This window comes from Cardiocondyla obscurior, linkage group LG23 (genome assembly GCF_019399895.1).
Source record: "Cardiocondyla obscurior isolate alpha-2009 linkage group LG23, Cobs3.1, whole genome shotgun sequence".
Lineage (NCBI taxonomy): Eukaryota > Metazoa > Arthropoda > Insecta > Hymenoptera > Formicidae > Cardiocondyla > Cardiocondyla obscurior.
Window position 1 is genome coordinate 973,490 of NC_091886.1, and position 20,055 is coordinate 993,544.

A 20,055-nucleotide genomic window follows, 5' to 3' on the forward strand; every position below is an offset into this window, starting at 1 on the left:
GACGAGTGCGGCAGATAAAAAACGATGACAGTGAATGTGGCTGGGTCGAATAAAATTGTTTTAAACAGTCGTCGCGGGTTCGGGATCTAATGAGAAGCGAATTAATGAAACGCGCACGATAAAGAGGCGGTATTAAATTCGCGCAAAATTAATTGGCGAGTTACGATCCAGAATAGGCATCACTGCAGTCGTATTGTGGACTTTTGGATGCCGCGATGAAAATCATAACGGAGTTATAACTGCGTTATCCGCTACTACACGTGCAGTCCGCTTGTCGGGAAATCGCTAACAAGCCGAACGCCCCACGCGCTACGCCGTGGTTCATTTTTTTTTTTTTTTTTTCTAAACTACGTCAAAAAATGTCATGTGCAACCGCGATCGCGCGTCTGCGTACTTTGTTCTCATTTTCTTAGCTTCTTTTTTCGTCGCATGTCGTTCCAAATCGAACCGTCCGTTCCTCCACGGAGAATTAAATCACATGGTCTCGCGATCGCATACAAAAATCCAAAATTTGTCTTTGTCGATTTAATGAAATAATCACCGTTGCATTAAGTACTGCTCCACGAGTTTATTTTATGCTTTTCAAACCGAACGAGTGCAACGAGAGACCGCTGTGTTCCAATCGTTTCTTACGCCATTCCCGTTCTTTATCTTTCCCGCAGCGTTAACAAAAAAAAGATATAAAAAAAAAAAAAAAAAAGTGAGAAAAAAACGAGCTTTGATGTGAGAATTGATTATCGCGCTCGCAATTATCCGTTGCGAACGGCTCTCTCTCGCGGTGTTCAGTTTGATTCGAGCTACGAGAATCCTATTCGATCCGGAACGCCAGGTCGTAGTGGACCCGATTCTTTCGTTCGTGCTTTGCGTGCACGCATGTCGGTGGTGTTGCGCGTGGGAGTGTTTGCGTAAATTACTTATCGATTATCGAAAGATCGTTTCTCCAACCTCGTCCAAAATACCTCTGCCGCTGCGGTTTAGTCTGCCGGTTTAATTGCTACGTGATATATATATATATATATATATGTATTTTATATATATACATCTAGAAACTCGTAGTGTTATGTATGGCGCAAGTAGATCAAAAGAGGTTCTGTCGTTCCTCATTTCCTTAATCCTCCCGTTTCAGGGGGATAGCGCTTGTCCTTTGTCAAAGTGGATCGAGCTGACGCCAGGAGAGAGAATGGATTTCTCTCCGTACGTCTCGCTAAGTCTTGCGGTCGTATATGTCTTTATAAACGTGTCGCTGGTACGACAACGGCATGTTATCGTTACTTCCGATTAGCTCGTAAAATAATCGAGCGGTGTCATTAATTTCAGAAGTGAGATTGCGAAACAGGGATTATTATTAAAGCTATTGCTGTAAAGAAAAAGTCGTTGGCGTAGGAGCGATACGAACTTATATAGTATATATGAATTTTGACACATCCTGAGCAATATAAATACAAAAATGTGTATATGATATAATGTATATCATATCTGATGCACGTTCGAATATTTGTTGGCTGGAAGATTATTCGTAAGAATTTCATAAACGTTCGTAATGTCTATTGTTGGTTAAAATGGGGATTGAACTTAGTTGCTAGTTATTGGCTAAAACCTAAGTGATATATATGTTTCTTTGAAATCGCACCTGCACTTTGTGCTTTAACGATATAAAGTTGTCGACAAAGTCGATCCGCGATGCTTGAATAATCTGTTTTATTTGTATCAAGCGCTTTATCGATCTTAGAAAGTCGACGATTTGAAATACCTTGCTAATTGAAACTTGTCTGCGTATTTATTAGTCGTCGGATAATAATTGTATTGAATTTTCATTGTAATTATTGAGCAACTTAAATTTTGACAAACTTTTGACTTTAATCGGCAGACGAAATAAATTTTCAGTGCAGCTGCGACCTCCTCCGTCTATTTGTCAGATGCTTGGAGCTTTTAGAAAAGCTCCAAGGTATTACGAGTCAAAATTTATTTGAGATTTGAAAAGATAATAATGTTTCGGGTAATAGACACTTACTTTTTCAAAGGCACTGTTCCCTGGGGCCCCTGCCCTGCGCCGTTTCTGGCGTCGGTGACCCGGCAGGCCACCATATTATACGCTGAAAGCAGTTCTACAATGTTACATAATTATGTTAACCAAAAATATTCAATTTCACAGGTGCATGCCCGGCGCCTGCGTTACCAAATCGTAGCCGTCTCTTTGGCCAGCCCTGTGCATTGAATATAATCGATACGGATTAATAATAGTAAACGCTAAAATTAAGCAAGCCCAGGGCGGACCAAGTGAGAAAAATAACGCACTAATAAAAGTTAATATGGACTTTTACCTTAGATACTCTGCTCCGAAATGACGCAATGTACGAATAAAAGTAATGAATTAAAATTAAATGCATTCAAATTGTTCCTACATAATTTTTATACACAATGGCGTTAGTTTTGCAAGTTTTGCAACTTTTCCGAGAGAACGTTGCCTCTCTTGCAAAAGTCGAGCTAGAGACGACACAACCAGGAGCACAGGTCCAGGCGAAATGCTGGAAAAACGATGTACGATACGTCGATAACGCCACGGAGCGTTCATACCTTTCTCCTGTTTTCGTCTCTTCCGTTTATTGCATATCTTCACCGCGCATATGCTGAGGATGATGGCGACGAGGAAGAAGAGGATGCCGCCGACGACGCCCGCGGTGATCGCTTTGTGCTTAACACGAGCCGGCACGGGAAACTTCACCTGGTCGCTCGCACCGTAATTCGTGGCCGAGTTGGCCAGCACTTGGAAATAGTAGGTCCTACCACCGACCAGGTTCTTCACTGTGGGCGTTCGCGTTAAACGGGAAATTGCATGAAAGCCGTACTCTCGAAAGTCGGGTTCGATAAGTAATATTGGTTCATGAGTGTTTTGAAATTACTCGTACTCGGTGCTGAACGCCTGTCCGATGCTCGTATAAAACTTTATGCATAACAATCGCTGCGATCAACAAAATAGAGAGAAAGAGAGATAAAAAAAAAAAGAAAAAGATACTGGGGTCTCACCTAAATAACTGGTCTCTTCGGGTCGTATTTGGCCTTTGTTGAGCGTTTTCCAAGGTCCGTCCGTCTTGTACTTGATAGTATAGTATTGGATAAGATGGGTTTTTTCCGCGGGAGGTTGCCAGGTTATCAGGAAACCGTTGCTGATTTCCGTCACCGTGAGATTCCGGGGAGTACCTGGCTTTGGTCCTGGCGATTTAAATCACACCGATCAGATTGACCAGAAATAGTAACATCGAACAAGTTAATTTCAATTAATTAATCTGAAACATTTTGCTTAAATTATTTTACAATCTCACATCGTTTAATGTGTGTGTGTGTGAGTTTTTCTACGTTTGCCCGATAGATAATTTCTCCAGTTACGAAAGAGAGATGATTCAAAGTTCTGCGTGTACAAAATAGAAAATAAAATTCTCCGACCCGCAGGGAAAATCTCTTCGCCGTCAGCAAATAAATGTTGTCGTAATTTCGAAATAATTCCGGTGACGCACCGCGTTGCAGCGTCAGCGGAAAGCTTTTTTTGATGGAAACGTTAACGCCGTTCCGACCGCAGCAACATTTTCGCATCTATCAAACTCGTTGGTACTCGCGCCATCGAGTTGTATGTCTGACTTTTTTCACCGTCACGTATCTGGGTCGACTGCAATGCGCGCAAAAAAAAAAAAAAAAAAAAAAAAAATTGTATTGACCGATATGAGCAAATGCGTTGGTATAAGCATGATGGATCAACTACGTTTTAAAGAGACAGAGATTATTTTAAATATTCATTATTTTTTGTACGTATGTCCATAACATGATAGCGGATATGTCCTGATTAAGATCCGTCACGTAACGAGGTTATTTGACATGGCAAGAACGACGGGCGCACATTATTTCCTTTTCGCGTAACATAATAACGTTTTATATAATATACGTACGATGAAAAAAAAAAAAAAAAAAAAAAAAAATAGATTGCATATGAATTTGCGTAAATAGAGCAAAACGTGAATTATATGTATAAATACTCATGAATAAATCGGTATTCACTTTCTGTTACTGTCTTCGTTAAACGCCAAGGCCGACGTATCGTCGAATGAATATTGGTGTAACTTTCTTAATCGAATTAACCCGACGTGAGATCAGCTTCTTTCATCACTTATTGCACATATAACGTTACTACCTAATTACTTCCGGCGTACACGCGTTAACCTTATTAATACCCGACTGGCACAATTTTTTTCCTAGGATGATTTCATGCTGTGAATTATAACGCATAATCTTATTTCCTCCCCCGCGCCTCACTACAAGTCCCTAGCACGCCGACCAATCACAGCGCTCCGTGATCGCCTGATTGCGCGCTCGCGAGAGGCCTACGTGACTTATCATTACGGAGCACGGACGAGAATATGTCCACACAGGAGGGAGGGATCGGTTTTCAAAACGAGATGTCGAGGTATCCGCGGGTCTCGTGCACAGGACATCGCCGTTGTCCACCGAAATTCGTTAAGGCAAATAAAGGTAAATCTCGTTCTTAATTCCGCCGTGAAAGCTTCGCGTATGCTGTATAGTCAGTCGGGCGACGATACGCGAACATCGAGGTTGCAACGCCCGCGATTAAAATCTTATACGAAATTAAATTCCAGGATCAAATTTTATGTCGCCGGCGTAGCGCACGAAGCGTCCGATCTGAAATCTGCTGCGTCCGACATTACCGACGCCTTCCCTCGTCATCTCCTTCAGCGACGTTCAGCGGATTCCGGCGGTCGCCCGTCTTCTTCGTCGCGACCGCGAATCTCATTCCGTTTCGATTAAATAATTTTTGAGAAACTCGAGGAAGATAAAGTGCGTGGGGACAATTCATATCGCGGCCCGTCTCGTTCGCCGTTTAGCGCAGTAAATTCTCGACGCGTTTATTCCGCCGACGAATCGAGGGATCAAAAGGTGAAGACTCTTGGACTTTGATTTACATCCAAGCCAGTTTCTTATGTCGAGATCGAGGACGATTCCGAGGAAAGAGCCGGTGGAAGCGAGAGCAACGCCAGGAATATCAAAAGAGTAGTGCAATACAGTGTCAAGTGATGTAAAGTGCTACAACACGTCAAGATAATCCAGAAACTACCACGGAAGGAAGGAAGGAAGGAAGGAAGGAAGGAAGGATGCAAAATAATCTACCCTACTCTAACCTAACCGAAAGCTGCAAAGGTAAGTGAATCGGCAAAACGCCGTAGATTATTCAATTGTAATTATATAGAAATTATTATAATTAGTCGGCTGACAATAAGCCGGGTGATGCCTTTGCATCGCGCATACAAATACGCACACGCACACGTAGCACAGTACCAGCTGCTCGGTCGCAGACAGAAGCGTAAAGGTAGGACGAAAATAGATAGATGACTATCGCGTCGGTGGATCTACCTCCACTTGCTGTTTGGTCGGCGGTCCGGGCATCATGCCCGATGTAAATACCGCGCGCGCGAGCCACGACGCCGTCCACTACGCAACGTAACGTAATAAACAAACGCATACAGCGTGATCCCAAAAATTCCGTAGCCGTAATTTGTTGTTAAAAATTATTAAACAAGAGTAAATAACGCGCGCAAAGTGCGCGCTCTGTAAAATATATTTAGTTTTACAAAAAGAAAAAGAGAGAGGGAGGAAAAAAAAAAAGATATGTTCACGTACGAAACCACGTGAGAAAATAACTCGCATCACCCGAATAATTTGCGCGGAGAAGCGCGAACGTTTTTATTTGGCTTTTGATTTCCTGCTTTTTTTACTCTCGTTTCCTGCTTTTTTTACTCTCGTATTCCGATTCGCCCAGTCTGCTCCACAGATTTATTCCAACAAAGCAAATATCTCGTTCCATTCCCCTTCCTATCAATTTAATGGTTGCTGTTCTGGAAAATATCTCTGCGGAATTTACGAAATTGACGGAAATTGCCTCGTTGTTCCTTCGAATCGCGATTATTACACGTATATAAAAACTGCTTCACAATTGTTTGTTTGGTCGATTACGCGGGCGGTAAATTTTCTTAGTTACGATCGAATGGCAGAACCGCGTATCGGCAACAGTTGTTTCACGTTTGTGTAAAACACCGGCAACTTTCTTTAAGTATAGAGTAACGATAAGGGCTTATTTTTTTTTTTTTTAGAAACTGTTGTCTTTGTTGTGCAAACGCGCAAAATTAAAAAGAAAAAAAAAACAAATGTACAGCGTTTAGGTAGTTTTAGCAACAACGAAGCTTTTCATAGTTTTTCATCGCAAAGCCACGTATCAAATTGACATGAAAAATTGAAAATAACCGGGAAATAGGCAGCTTGATTTGGCCATGAAATTGCGGAATTAGCGACTTGTATTGTTTGCCTCGTGTATAAAATGTATAAAGTTATTTTCTTTCTCTTCTCCCCGCGAAATCCATTACGAGGGCTTTCTCCCGACTCTATCGAGGGAGATGCGAGGATTTTATATTTTACGAGTTTTACGCAAATAATGGTTGTTATTCCTGCGGAGAAATGTACACAGGCGGGGATTATATATATGAAAATGTTGTTAAAAAATACATGCACCGCGGCACATTAAATTAATAAATAGTAAAATTGCTGTGCGAAAATACAAAATTATAATGTGAAGTTTTTACTTCAGCGTAATTACGTGCAAACCGTTGAACGCCGGAATTGTATTGCCATTCCCTCGCGGATTTCTTTTTTTTTTTCTATTTCTTTTTTTTTCCCCTTAAATTCACATCACTATTCTGCTCAACGATCCAAATATGATTGAAACTCGACTCGTAGGAGAGGCAACTAAAACTTTCTTGGGTTTATTCAGCTCCAAAGCGGAGTAGATTGTTTGGAACCGTCTGCTACGTGCAAAATGTATGATGTTATTTCCTGCTCTCCCTCCCGGAATGTTTTCCATCTAGCTCTTCCCGGTACGCCGCGGCTAAGAGGATTTCGTTTTTATTTTCCTCTGTATCTTCCGCGCGGTATGCCGAACTCTGTAGGCGAGCGTAGGTGTGCGCGGAACACGCGGTTTCATCCTTATTGCCTTGTCCGACTGCTTGACACTTATTTTCAAGTCCATCATAGCATGTAATGACAGTTAATCTCTCTTCCGTGCGAGAGGTTTCGCGGTTCAAAGAGAAGAGAAAAATGGATTTTTAGTTCCCTCGCCTTCTTCGCGATTTTCGCCAGACAGAGAAAGACGGAAATCGGAGCTTGATTCTATCGTACGTGCATCAATTGCAAATAATAAAACGCGTCATGTGGGCGGTGTGAAAGCGACGATGTACACTTTCGAATGTTTCAACGTTGATAATAGGACAATGTATTTAATAGCTGCTCGGTAATATTACTAATGAACGTAGAATATTAAGAATTATTTTTATCTTTGTAATTCTATTACGTGTATCTGGAAAAAAAAAAAAAAAAGATGGAAATATATACCTTTTGGTCGCATGATTGGCGGAAACGCGGGGTTTCCTGTGGAATCGGTTGGTAATACGAGAGTTTTGTAATCAAGGATGTCTGAAATAAAAAGGAGAACTTAGAAATAATAAAATTAAAAAAAAAAAAAAAAAAGAATTTAAACGAGATAACTTAAAATAAAGAATTCAAACAGTATAGAAATAAAACGCTGTAAGGTGAGCTGCGTGGCTTATTTTCAGATTCTTGTAAATGAAATCTAAGCTCACTGTAAAATCTCCGTTAATCATATTAGGGCTGGTTTCATTAATGTCAATTAAGTCTGACTACAGCCTAAATATCTCTTTTTGAGCCGTAACTTTGAAATACAAAGCGGGATTATTCGAAATTTCATATCCACGCTCTGTGAAGTATTTTTTAATTAAATTTCGAAAATTAAAAATTTAATTGTTCTTTTATAAATGTATCGAGGTAATCAACGAACTGATGAATAATACAATTCTATTCTTCAGTTTATTCTCGAGCTCGAACAAAATTGTAATACGAAACTTGGACAAAAATTTGTTAGGGGAAGTTAATATAAAATGTTCCGTTGAAAAAGATTGACTCTTGAAAGTTGGAGAATTCTTGTGAAACACGATGAGTTTTAATACAGAGAGCAGCGAAAGGTATAGAAAAAGAAAATTCAGTTAACCGTGGTTAACCAATGTTGTTCAAGTCCGCTCTTTGTTGGCGCGGGCTAACGAGCGAAACCGATGATGATGCGAGCTTGTGCGTGGAGTATAAGCGTAAAATGCGAAAAAACGCCACAACGGGAAGAAAAAAAAAAACGTACAACGGGAAAGGAGTCAGATAGGCGAAAGAAACGCTTGAAAGGTAACCAGATAGAAATCCCTAGACGCCGGTATCGGGGATGCTCGAGGTACGGTGTGTACAAATGGAAGGCAATGAACCGGTGGATTCGAGGGAAGGAAATAAAAGCGGAAGCAGAATGAACGGCTCGATGGGTTTTCCGATACGATAAGTCGCCACGGAAGTCTCCGTTTCTACTCTCCGTCCTTTTTTCTCGGTTTTCTCCTCGCTTCATTCCGCATCCGCATTCGCGCGCCCCCTCCCTCCCATCCTTCTTTTCCTTTTCCTTATCTTGCGCGCTTTCTTCTCGTTCTTTTTTGTTTTTTCCTCTTTTTTTTTTTTTTTTTTTTCACCATCCATACGGCTTTGGCTAAAGAAGAAATCGCGCGACTTTTCGACTTTCGAATCGATACTCCGATGAGAGGATCAGAGTGACACGAAAAACGATACCTCTCACGCATGAATTTCCTTTCGACAGTCATCGAGACGTCGTTCGCAGCTTGCGAAGTGAATCGCACGACTCGGGGATATTCCGAGATATTCCGGCAACCGATCGCGCTTTTGCTAGCTTGCAGATTTAAACTAGCAGTAAAAAAAGTGTCAATTTTAACATCTAAAGTAGCCGCGCTGCACCCTCTGATGCATTTCACGCATTTAAGTTTACGACGGTATAACGTTTCGTACATAACTCGGGTTTAAAACGCGTCGGCTTTTTATTAAATATACCCTCCTCTCGCTAATTTAGCCGATTTAACGTTTCGATGTTTATTCCGTTTTGACGTCGCGATACTAGGTAATACTAACTTCATTTAAATCTTACCACTTTGATCCGAAGAGTCGGGTTGATCAGGCGCGGAAGGAGTCGCCGACTGGGTCAGAGCAACGTCTTGGAGAACGCAGCGACAGATGCGAATAGTGAGAAAGAAATTCGTAGAGATGGTAAAGATTAGTTTGTTAGTTGGGAAATAAATTAGTGGCGATTTGTTAATTAGTTAAATAGTATTGGTTAGATTAGCGTTAATTCTGATAATCGACAGTTAATATTTTTAAACAAATGTACGATTAGTAGCTCAAAAAAAAGAAGCGTACGAAGTAATACTTTTCGATCATCGAGTTTTGCTCGTTAAACTTTATGTGATATATCAATTCTTTTTTAATTAGTTATTTAAGAAAGATTTTCTCAATTGAAATTATTTATGTAATACTTAGTTTCCATTACCGAGCGTCCTGACTGTAATAATTTTACTCAGCATTCCCTCGCCTAGGGCGTTCTTCCCGACCACTTCAAATTCGTAGAGCGTGCTAGGAGTGAGATTGTTGATCGTCACCGTTGTGCTGCCCGATGGAGTTACGGGAATTGTCTTCCATTCCGAAGTTCCCGATTCCCTATACCTGAACGAGGGAAGAAACGAAACGCAAACAAAACGTTAAAGAGACATATCGAACGTTTCTAAAATTAATCGTTTAAAGAAACTCGTTTAGTGCGCTTATAATTAATATTTAAAATATATATATTACGCAAGTGTAATTTTTATAATATCGCGAATTTTTTTTCTTATTCCTCGGGGTAAAATAATTTATATTCGTGTCGCTAAATAAAAAAAAAAAAAAAAAAATTTTAACACCTATCATCGATCTGTCCTATACTACTCACCAGATAGTGTAATCTTGCTTGTAATCAGGACCACCGGAATAGCCTGGTAACCAAACTAGCGTTACCGCGAATTGCGTGGCAGTTCCCGACACGTTGTAAGGTGCATGGGGTTGCGTTCCCTCGACGATCAACTGCGTCGAGGACGAAATTGTGGCGACTTCGTTAGAGGCAACGCATTGGTAAAATCCGAAATCGGCGCGTCGAAGGCTTTCGATAGTCAGATTACCTCCGACGGTCTTCGCGCGGGTGCGTTGGATGGGTCCGCCATCCCTCTGAAATAATTAATAAAGGAAAATTTATTAAAAAATTAAATTATTTAATAATTAAATATAAAAAATTTTAATAATAAAACGAGTAATCGTTTAATTTGACTCAAACTTACCCGTTGCCACTGTATCGTTGGTTTCTGCGTCCCGTCGGCTTCTTGAGCGTCGCAGTGCATCTCGACGGTCTCGCCGACCTTCTTCGTGTATACTGGTTCCGGCTCGATGGTAAAGACAGGCGGGTTTCGCACGAGGACCTCCATCGGACCTGAGCTACCCTGCGTGCCCTGGGCGTTATAAGGCGTGCAGGTATATCTGCCTTGGTGATTCTCATTGACCCGTGTAAAGAGCAGGGAGCCGTTGTTCATGACAACGATATCTTTCGTCTGATAAGGCTCGAGGAGGCGTTTATCCTTGGTCCAGGTCACGTATTGCAGAGGCGGGTTAGCTTTTATGTAACACTGGACCACCCCGGCCAGACGGAACGGCAGGTACTGGACAGTGGGAGTAAACGTGACCTTCGCCGGGTCTGAAATACGAAATGCAGAGGAACGCGTTAATTTCTCCAACATTAATCACATTAAACTTTGAATTTAGTTGAGCTTCGCACTTGAAGTAGTAGGTATATCAATTGATATTTTAATGCAGATCCGTTTTAAATTATTTTCAAATATTTATTTCGCTCGAGTTTATTAATTCTCGCACATTCAAGACTTACATTCGACGTTGAGATAGGCGCTAGCAGTCTGAGGATCGCCGATGCCGTTAGTGACCTCGCATAGGTATTGACCAGAGTCATCGGCGCTAACAGGATTGATAACCAGGCTACCGTCCATCTTGATGGACACTCTGGTATCCAGAGCCGAGACCTCCGTGACGGGGGCGCCTTCGCGAAACCAGCGCACCGTCACGTTACCCGGAAGCGCTTTCGCTTCGCAGGAGAATTGCACCTTCTCGCCCTCGAGCTTCGTTTGATTCGTTGGCGGCACCATAATAACAGCTCCACCTGCAAATCAGTCAAACGCACGATTCTTATTACGTAGCCTCGGTCACAGGACGATAGGATATTGAAGGCGAGATATCGATTACGGTCACCGAAACCAAATGTGACCGATGTATTTCCCGCAGTAGTATCTCTCGCATCGAGGTTCTGCGGTGGCGATTGACCACTGATATTGGTTGTCCCGCTGTCAAAGATATCCCCGGACGAGACGGCAGCGGGCGGTGCATCTGACTCGCCGTCAGCGAGAGAAACAGCGATACAGCGCCTCCATCGATTCCCGATAATGTCTTTCTTGTCCGTAAAAAAGCCGCGACGAATGGATAGGAGACGGACTTTTTAGGTTGAGCGAATGTAGCCACAAATTTACCTTTCGCCCCCACGATTTCTGCGCCTCGGAGGTAGGCGCTCAACAGGGTGCATTATATCTTGATCGATACCCGACGTCCGCAGCCTCGTCTCGTATTCACGCCCGAAGAATTTCAAAACTTGCGGCTCTGCCTCAGAAGCGAAATATCTCCGCCGTATTATAGCGGAAGATCGATTCTCGTCGCACAAAAGACCGTTGCCTCTGCTATCGCGCGATTCCGCGGCATTTTCCGCAATCCGATCTGTCGCCATTCGTCGGGATTATTATACACAGCCTTCGTCTCCGCGTTTGTCACGAGCCTCTTAAATCGCTACGGGATTCGAGCGAAATTGGCCAAGAATTAGCGAGATCTGTAATTAGCGTCGCCCGTTGAAACGCAGTCGGTCGCGGCCGAACCGACAATAAAATCTAAAACTCTGGAAAAATCCGTAACGTCGTCCCTTTATTTTTATTCCGTCGAACGAGATTTTTGCATACGTGCTACAGCGGGAGAAAAAGCACTTGTTTGCGATTCAATATTTATACATCGAATTCTACGATTGTGAATTATATGGGTCGAGTAATGAATGCCGTCGTCCGCTCGCAATCTCCGTCGCATTTCTACTTTTACATTTTAATACCGGACGTGCGACACTCGATATCCATACGCGCGCTCGAATTCGAGATTGCTAGTTGGCAAAGTAAACAGGGGATAGGTGTCGCGCAAACAACGTGTAAATTTATACACGCAAACGAACGCCGATACGTCTGGCGATACGATGCTGCAAATATATTGACGTACGTTTCAACAATTAAACATTTGGCAGATTGTTTGCGGTGTTTGCCCGTCCTCGCGTATATCGATATCATTAAATTTGAGGTTGCGGAATAGCTTTTTGGCGGAGCGCGCCCGACGGAAATATCAAACGGGATAACGGTGCTCGGCGGAACGGAAGTGAACGGCACGTCGGCCGAGGAGAACTCCGGGACGCAAGAAATATCGCGTTCCGTGCGCGGACGAAAATCCGCAGAAACGAGGGCAACGATATTCTAAGCTCCGCGCCCGATGTCTCAATATATTGCATCCTCCAGTTGCACCTCCGAGGAGACGCGCCACAATACGCGCCGGCGGTGCATGCCGCGACAGGAATAAATTTGGATCTACGATCTTGATAAACGCACGTAGGCGCGGAATGAGAACTTGTTGCCCGGGAAAAGGACAAAAGGAGAAAGAAAGAAAGAAAGAACAACGAAAAGAAACGTATTTCCTTGCAATCTTCCGCGCTCGCTGCATCTAGGCACATGCAAAGTTTACTTTAATGACCCGGTATTAATCAAATCGGACGTATCTGTAGTGTCGGATTTTTCTGCATTAACCGCGTGACGCAACGCGTCGGTCAGGAACGTGGATTCCGGAAGATCCATTTTTCCCAAGGAATGATCTACGGATGGAGCGAGCTTCGTTCTTCATCCTCGTCGCGACGGCATCAACAGAATATATTTTAATTATTCGCGCGCGGACGGTGATATATGTTACGTCATGCGGACGCGCGGGAAGAGCCTGGAAGGATACTTCGCGAAGGGGGTGGGCGGAAGTTCGCCAAGTTCGGTGGCAAATGAGGGCAATGGAATTCCGAGTTGCTCGGGAATCAGCGTGCGGTCGCCGTAAAGTTGCACGCGCGGCGCACATTACGCGCGACCGTTAACGACGTTGTTTTTACCAACTCAGGGCAGCGAATTTCCGCCCGACTGTACGGTCGATATTTACAGGAATGGGGGGGCTTCGAATGCCGCGCGTTTCGTCCGCGAAAATACTTGCGAAAGGAGCTACGGCCGCGGGAGAGACTGCGAAAACACTCTCGCAAAGTGTTTATTAAACCACCGTCGCGCCGCGCCGCTGTATCATCAACCAACGTTGCGCTTGCACCCGTCGCATTCCCGATGCGAGAAGTGTCACGATGACAAACTCCAACGTTTGCCAGTCCGACGAAAATCTTGACAAACCGGGGCAATGAAATTCAGCCGGCGAGAGGGAGAACGAGCGGCGACTCTCATGCCAAGTACACAGCTATGATGGCGCAACGTCGCGCTACATCACGCCGCACATCGCAAATACGTGGGTACCGCGAGAAACGCCGAGGGTGCCCGACGCGAAGGGATAGTTGAGCAAATGGGGCAGCAGTCGAGATGTGTGTATATATACATATAATAATCTTTGGAATAATTTATTTTTGCAAAATCTTTTTTTTTAATTAATCTAATTAATTAACTCACATGTCTACATGTTTAATCCGTTACTATCGGTGATTCCGAAATAATTACGCGGTGGAAGAAACGGAAGATAAAATGTAATTCCAACGTGTACGAATTGTAGTTCGTTCTTATCCTTATTCTTTGACGACAGTAGCCTGCCGATGGTTTCTGGCAGCGTTCGTCTAATTTTATTCCCCCGCGCGCGAACGAATTTTACGATCTTGCCGTCGTTTCGAGCCAGGGACATTCGCGCCATTTCTCAATCCATTAAATAACCATCTCGCAACCGAGCCTCGCGAACGCGAACGGGCGTGAAAACTGGAGGCGCGCGAGACGGTAAGACAATACGATGATGAAGACGGATGTCCCAGCGGCGGTGGCGCGGCTTACAAATTTGCAGTGGTTGCGGGGCAAAAACTAGGCGACGGTGGCTCGGGAGAAAAAAATAAAAAAAAAAAAAGAACGAAGGGAAAGCGAAATGGAACAAGAAGGCGGTTCGGAGGCGAAAAGTGGCTGTTGGCTCCGGAAAAACAAGACAAATCGCCTTTTAACCCCCTCTTTTCCCTTTTCTCTCCAGCGCGGAACCCCGGGACGGGAATAGCCTTAATTGGCCGGCGAAACGAGCGACGCCCGGAAGCTCGGTGTAACCACTTTGCCTAACGTGAGTTTTATCGCGGCGGGCTGAACGTATCGTCGATATGAGTAAATGTATCGGCTCGTAAAATTTACGGGGAAGAGACGGCGCGCTATACATTTGCCGTGTCTGCGTTTTATGGATGCATCGGCGTTCCCGTGTCTTCGATCGCGGAAAAACGTTTCCGCTTCTCCCGAGGGGAAACGGACGCTAAAAAGGCTGCGCGATCGCGCGCGGACGAGATTGCGACTTCCCTTATCTGTTTCCGCCTCGAGTCTCATCGCGAGGCAGTGGACGCGAAACGGAAAACACCTATTCGCTACTTGGTTGGTACCGTCGCATAGGAAAGAATCGTCCAATTATTATGAATTCTTCGTTACACAAATGGGAATTTAATCCACGCGACGTCGGGTATTTCCTTGAAAAAATTTCATTCTCGCTCGCGAGATTATTACGGACGTCGGATAAAGACTTAATAGCAGAGATTATTCCGCGTTCTTTTCGACTAAATTACATCACGCTGAAAGCCTCCTTCATAACGGACATTAAGAAGGTGGCGGAAGGCGCGAGAGGGGGAAACGAGGAGGGCGAGTTAATTAAGCTCGAGATAATAAAATGCGCACGTGAATCTTTAATTGGTCCGTTTCGCGCGCATTAATTCTGTTGAAGCGAATATTCGCTTCGAATGACTCGAACGCCGAACAAGTCGCGATTAATGCGAACCGCGGACACGTATCGGTTAGCCTTGTGCACGGTACTTCGGAAATCGGGAAAGGCGATAAACCTGCCGCAGCGTTTGGCCACGATATTTCAGATCTCGGTCATCTCCCACGAGATGAGCTGCAAGAACGTTCGCGAGATCGCTCGCGAGAGCGATCGCCGCGTTATTCCGTTTGAAGCTTGCGCGGAACACGCTAAATTTATCCAACATATCGCGAAGACGCGACGGACTCGGGTTCCCTGCCCGTGAGAATTCGTTTCCTATTGCACATCGAGCAAAATCGAAGAGAAAGCGGAGATAGAGAGAAAGAGAGAAAGAAAGAAAGAGAGCGGCTTCCGCGAGGATCGATAAACGACAAAACTGGCTGAACTAACCGCGCCCGCTTTAAGATATTTTCTGGCATGCAGGTTATTGGAATTGCATTACCGGTGTTGAGCTGATCGCTGATTACCAAGGGATATCTGTTTCTGATAACGGCGCGTTCGATAATTACTACGGCAGTTTGCTGTTTATTAATTATCGGCCTGGCAGGCAGCCGTATTTTGCATTATTCTCTTCGGGTGCCGATCGCGGATAATTAATCGCTCTGGCATGTCGAGGCAATTTTCGGAAGTGTATTAAAGCGCGCTTACTATATATAGATATATAACATATATCGCGAGATTTATATTAAATTAGTTTTTTGGGAGGGAACGAGGGAGGAGAATACGCCGCGGTGTTTCGTTTCGCTGGCAAACTAATCAATCGACTTTATATTTATGCCCGCCGGAAAAAAAGAAGGCACAAAGGCCTTCGTCTCTTCTTATTATCTCCGCTACAAAGTATCTCCTTCTTTAATTAGTTTACTGCCGTTATATAGGTACGGAGGCGCTCGCTACTTCCTTTCCTCTTTCTTCCTTAGCCAGATAGAGGCGGAACTTTTATGAAATATTGCTTAATTATATTTTAATTACGCGTCTAACTTATATAGCTATGAAAAATAGGCATTTAATTACCAAAACGAAACAGAAATTTAATAGGCCGACGATCTACAGATGCGGCTTCCGCCTTCCCGAGCAAATAAGCATATTTGTGATCAAATTGGCCGTGATGGACAAATGATTGATTAAGATATTCCTCGGGATCAACCGGGACAGATGGTTCCGGTTCATTCCAGTGGACAAAGTAAATCACCGGTCTCAATTTAATTACCCCAATTGTCACGCGTTATGCGACGCTACGGTATCGCTCGCTCATTTAACACGGGACGTTAAAATAGAAGTTGTTGCTATAATGGTTTTTGTCGTAGCCCCCGGATAAGTGGATTAAGCGGCCGCGTTGCTTTCAGACAGTAATACTTAACAGGGTGCACGCAAATGTTTCCCGCGAGATATTACCGGGGTCGACGGAAGAAAGCTGTTATTATTCGTCGTGGCGAGGCCGCGGAATGGACGCCGCTCGTGACTGGCGTTGATAAAATCACGCGCGGAATTTTGAGAGGAATTTTTTTTCTATTTTTTTTTTTTTTTATTAAAAAAAATTTTTTTTCTTTCCAAAGAATTAGAGAACTTGTAAATGAGAATGCGCCGAGTACGTGACTTTTCTGAAATATTTTTAAAACAATAAAAACTCACGGTGAAAAGATAATCATTATCGAAATGCATAGGTACGTACGGGGAGAATCGCGTAAATTCCATTCATTTATTACGGCGCGCCTTGTATCGTCGTAAGTTTTAAAACGATTTAAAAGCATTTTAAATTTTATAATTCCGCAATATCCATCCGCGAGTCTATCGGTCTATCTCCGCATCTCCGCCGGCAAATATATTTCTGAATGACAGTGAGACTTAAATTAAAAAAGTTTTATCTCTCACCCTCGATCAGGCTCGCTCGCTGTCGAACGTAATCGTGTCCTTCGCTGCTCCCGACGCGGGCGGATAATTTATTGCTTAACTTCGCGGCGAAATTGCGGTTCCGCGACTTAGGGAGCTTCCGTGACGTTTTATCAAAGGTACTCACCGGCGATGATGACGCGCGCAGTGTGGCTGATCTGGCCCTCCCCGTTTCTGGCGATGCAGGTGTAATCGCCAATGTCGTCGTTCTTGATCGTCGAGAGCCTGAGCTCGGTGCCATCGTTGAATATCCCAACGTCGCGGCCGTTGGGCTCGACCGGACTCGCATCCTTGTACCAAAGGATCTCTGGCGTCGGAGTACCCTCAGCCTGGCAGTTGAGTATTATCGCATCGCCCAGATTTACATATATCATATCATCCGGCGTTATGCTGAACCTGGGTGGCGCTGTGAACAATACGGGTAAATTTGAAGCGATCAGATACGACTCTGTAATATCTTATCGCGTCGTATCACTATGATAACATTAATCCCGAACGTGCGACGTAGACCGACCGATCGCTACGACTCGTAGAGAATCATTTCCTGCCACCGACGATTATTTTCTTAAGCGGGGTAACGTTGCTTTCTGTCGAGCGGAGCCTCGCAAAAAATGTAAGCCGTTTATCTTTTTGTGAGCGAGGGCGACGTTTGGCGCTTCTATGACAGAAAATGGCCATGGGTAAATGACGTTAGGAGAACAATCAAGTCCATCCAAGGAGAGGAGGTGGACGTTTAGAAAATGTTCCTCGAGAAGTTCCGTCCGCGTTTTTATCGCCCGCCCTCTTTTCATCCCGGAGAAATTACAATGGTCCACCGCTGCCCATCGCTCGCGACCGAATGGTGACGTAGAAAAGTCGATTGTTCTCTCTCTCTGTCGTCTTGAGGCTATACAGCAACGTGAGATCGACAATTTCGAGCGAGGGAGCAAGGGCGGTCGCGGAGGAAGAACGCGGAAAAATCGTTGATTGAAATAATGCAAATTTTCTACGGCGTAATGGTTAAGAAAACCGTCCTCGGAGCGATATTCCCTTCCGCGCGCGTTTCTTTTGCGAGACAGAATCGTTTCGTTGGAAAAATTTTAATCGACGTCGACGCTCGTGCAAGAAATCCGACGGAATCGAAAAGGGCTCAGGTAAATATTTTTGCAAAAGCTGCACGTAGAGTTCCTTACGAATTGTTGCTTTTCGCGACGGTACTCTCTCTCTCTCTCTCTCTTTCTCTCTGTTTTCCGTTTTTCCGGGATATTGTCTGCTGCTATGCGCCGTCTGCTCGCGCTCGTCGTTATTCGAAGACGAGGAATTTTAATTTCGAGAGCGACGCTTCGAAAGATACTGCAGCGGCGACGGGAGAGAAAAAGGAAAAAGGTGAAGGGACGCGACTGGATGCGACGGTTTATGACTAACGCGAGCAAGCGACCGAATGGAGTCGACTGTAAAGTATAAAGAAAGATCTTAAGCGCTTTCTGGGTGGCCCCAAGTTTTTTTTCTTTTTTTTATCTTCTTTTTTTTTTTTTTCTTTGATGCCGCTTGCGAGGTCTATCGTTGTCGTCGCCCTCGTTATTGTTACCGTTGTCGTCGAGTGTGACCGAAAGCTTAACGGAGAAATTGGGAATAAGCCGACCGGAGAGTGAGGTAGAGATGAGGTATAACGATGAGAAAAAGGGGACAGCGCGCCACGTTCCGCCCTAAGCCATTTAAATGTTTCTCTTTCCCTCCGGCTCTTCATCGTCGTTTATACCCGAGCAAAACGCGGCGATAAGTTTCTTCCTCTTTTTCTCACATCATTTTTTTTTTCTTTCCCTTCTTTCTCTTTCCTTCGTCCCATTTCCCGTCCAGGAACACGGTCTTTTTGCGATTCTCTCTCCTTTCCATTTTGTTCGCCGTGGCGGGAACGCGTTTCTCGGGAGATTTCGTCGAAACGATGAAGGGCACGGCGAAGAACTCCGGAAGAAGACGTAAGTTCAAACTGCGCACTGAACAAGCAAGAAACATAACTTCTTCCACGACGCGCGAAACTTTGAAGAACGGGAGCACGGCGGGGCGTGGTTGCGCAGTGTTTGCTGAATGTACAATTCGCGTCGAGCCGCATCGGAGAAACCGGCGGCGGTGGCGGCGTCTTTCTGAAGCGTCTTTTATGATCCGCGTGCTTTCCTTTTCCTGACAGGAAGTCACGTCGACGGGGGTAAGCTTGAGGACGCGGTCGGTACGAGGAGGAACGCGACGCGACAGAAAAGGGAATATTTTCGTATACTATACTCGCCGATGTGTTTAACCAAGCGCGAAAGGATATTTCGGAATTTCACGTGTCTTCAGCGGTGCGCGAACACGCTTTTTCCTCCTTCGATCGATGCGTATCTCTCGACGAGATCAGTTTCCGTTATCAAAAGTTAACATACGCGATCGTACCGAGAGCAAATATAAGTTTATTGAATCAAATACTCGAGAGAAAATAATAAGTAGTACGTGAAACACGATGGGACATACGTAATTCGCGTTATTTCGTCACAAGTATCAAGTCTTGGAAAAATACTGCTAAAATAAATACAACAAGTTTTGTTGTACGCATTTTTTTTTTTTTTTTTTTTTTTTTAACATCATAAAAATTTGCAAATTTTCCAAACTATTCAAACCTGACTTTAACTTACGCGATTAATTTCCAGCGAGTGTTATAAAACTGCATTAGTCGAAGTCGTAAAATCTTCTTAAGTTCAAAGTGATATTAACGAGGCTATTCGAAGCAGAAATAACGTAATTTCGTGTTATATAAGCCGAACATAAAAGCTTGAGCTAAGAGCGCGTTTAGCACATAACGGATATAACTTTTATTCCTAGCAGACAACTTTACGTGAATATCAAGTTCTTTTTTCATCAAGTTCCATATAACCCGAAAGTAACTTTCCATTTGTACGTTCATTCTGCAGCGACGCAAACTCAAACGTGTCGTCTAACGGGACGGAAGGGGATTACGTCGGCCCGCTTTGTTTTAATCTCGTAATCGCAAAGACATTCGCTGTCGCGAGGTCGCGTTTGCCCGCG

The 20,055-nt window shown here is 44.0% G+C and overlaps 1 protein-coding gene across 7 annotated transcripts in view; it reads right to left on the minus strand.

The window, feature by feature from the left end:
• Positions 1-20,055, minus strand: part of LOC139111203 (protein turtle) — a 209,765-nt gene that overhangs the window by 13,014 nt on the left and 176,696 nt on the right. For 6 of the 7 annotated variants that reach the window (XM_070671331.1, XM_070671330.1, XM_070671326.1 and 3 more), the window contains 9 exons: positions 17,147-17,425; positions 10,910-11,197; positions 10,311-10,720; positions 9,929-10,200; positions 9,494-9,666; positions 7,444-7,524; positions 3,025-3,210; positions 2,575-2,802; positions 2,012-2,105 (listed from right to left, as the gene is read on the minus strand). In XM_070671331.1, the coding sequence (XP_070527432.1) occupies positions 2,012-2,105; positions 2,575-2,802; positions 3,025-3,210; positions 7,444-7,524; positions 9,494-9,666; positions 9,929-10,200; positions 10,311-10,720; positions 10,910-11,197; positions 17,147-17,425 (2,011 nt within the window). Of the gene's footprint in view, positions 1-2,011; positions 2,106-2,574; positions 2,803-3,024; positions 3,211-7,443; positions 7,525-9,094; positions 9,161-9,493; positions 9,667-9,928; positions 10,201-10,310; positions 10,721-10,909; positions 11,198-17,146; positions 17,426-20,055 lie in introns of all 7 variants that reach the window. The other variant, XM_070671329.1, reaches the window with a different exon arrangement.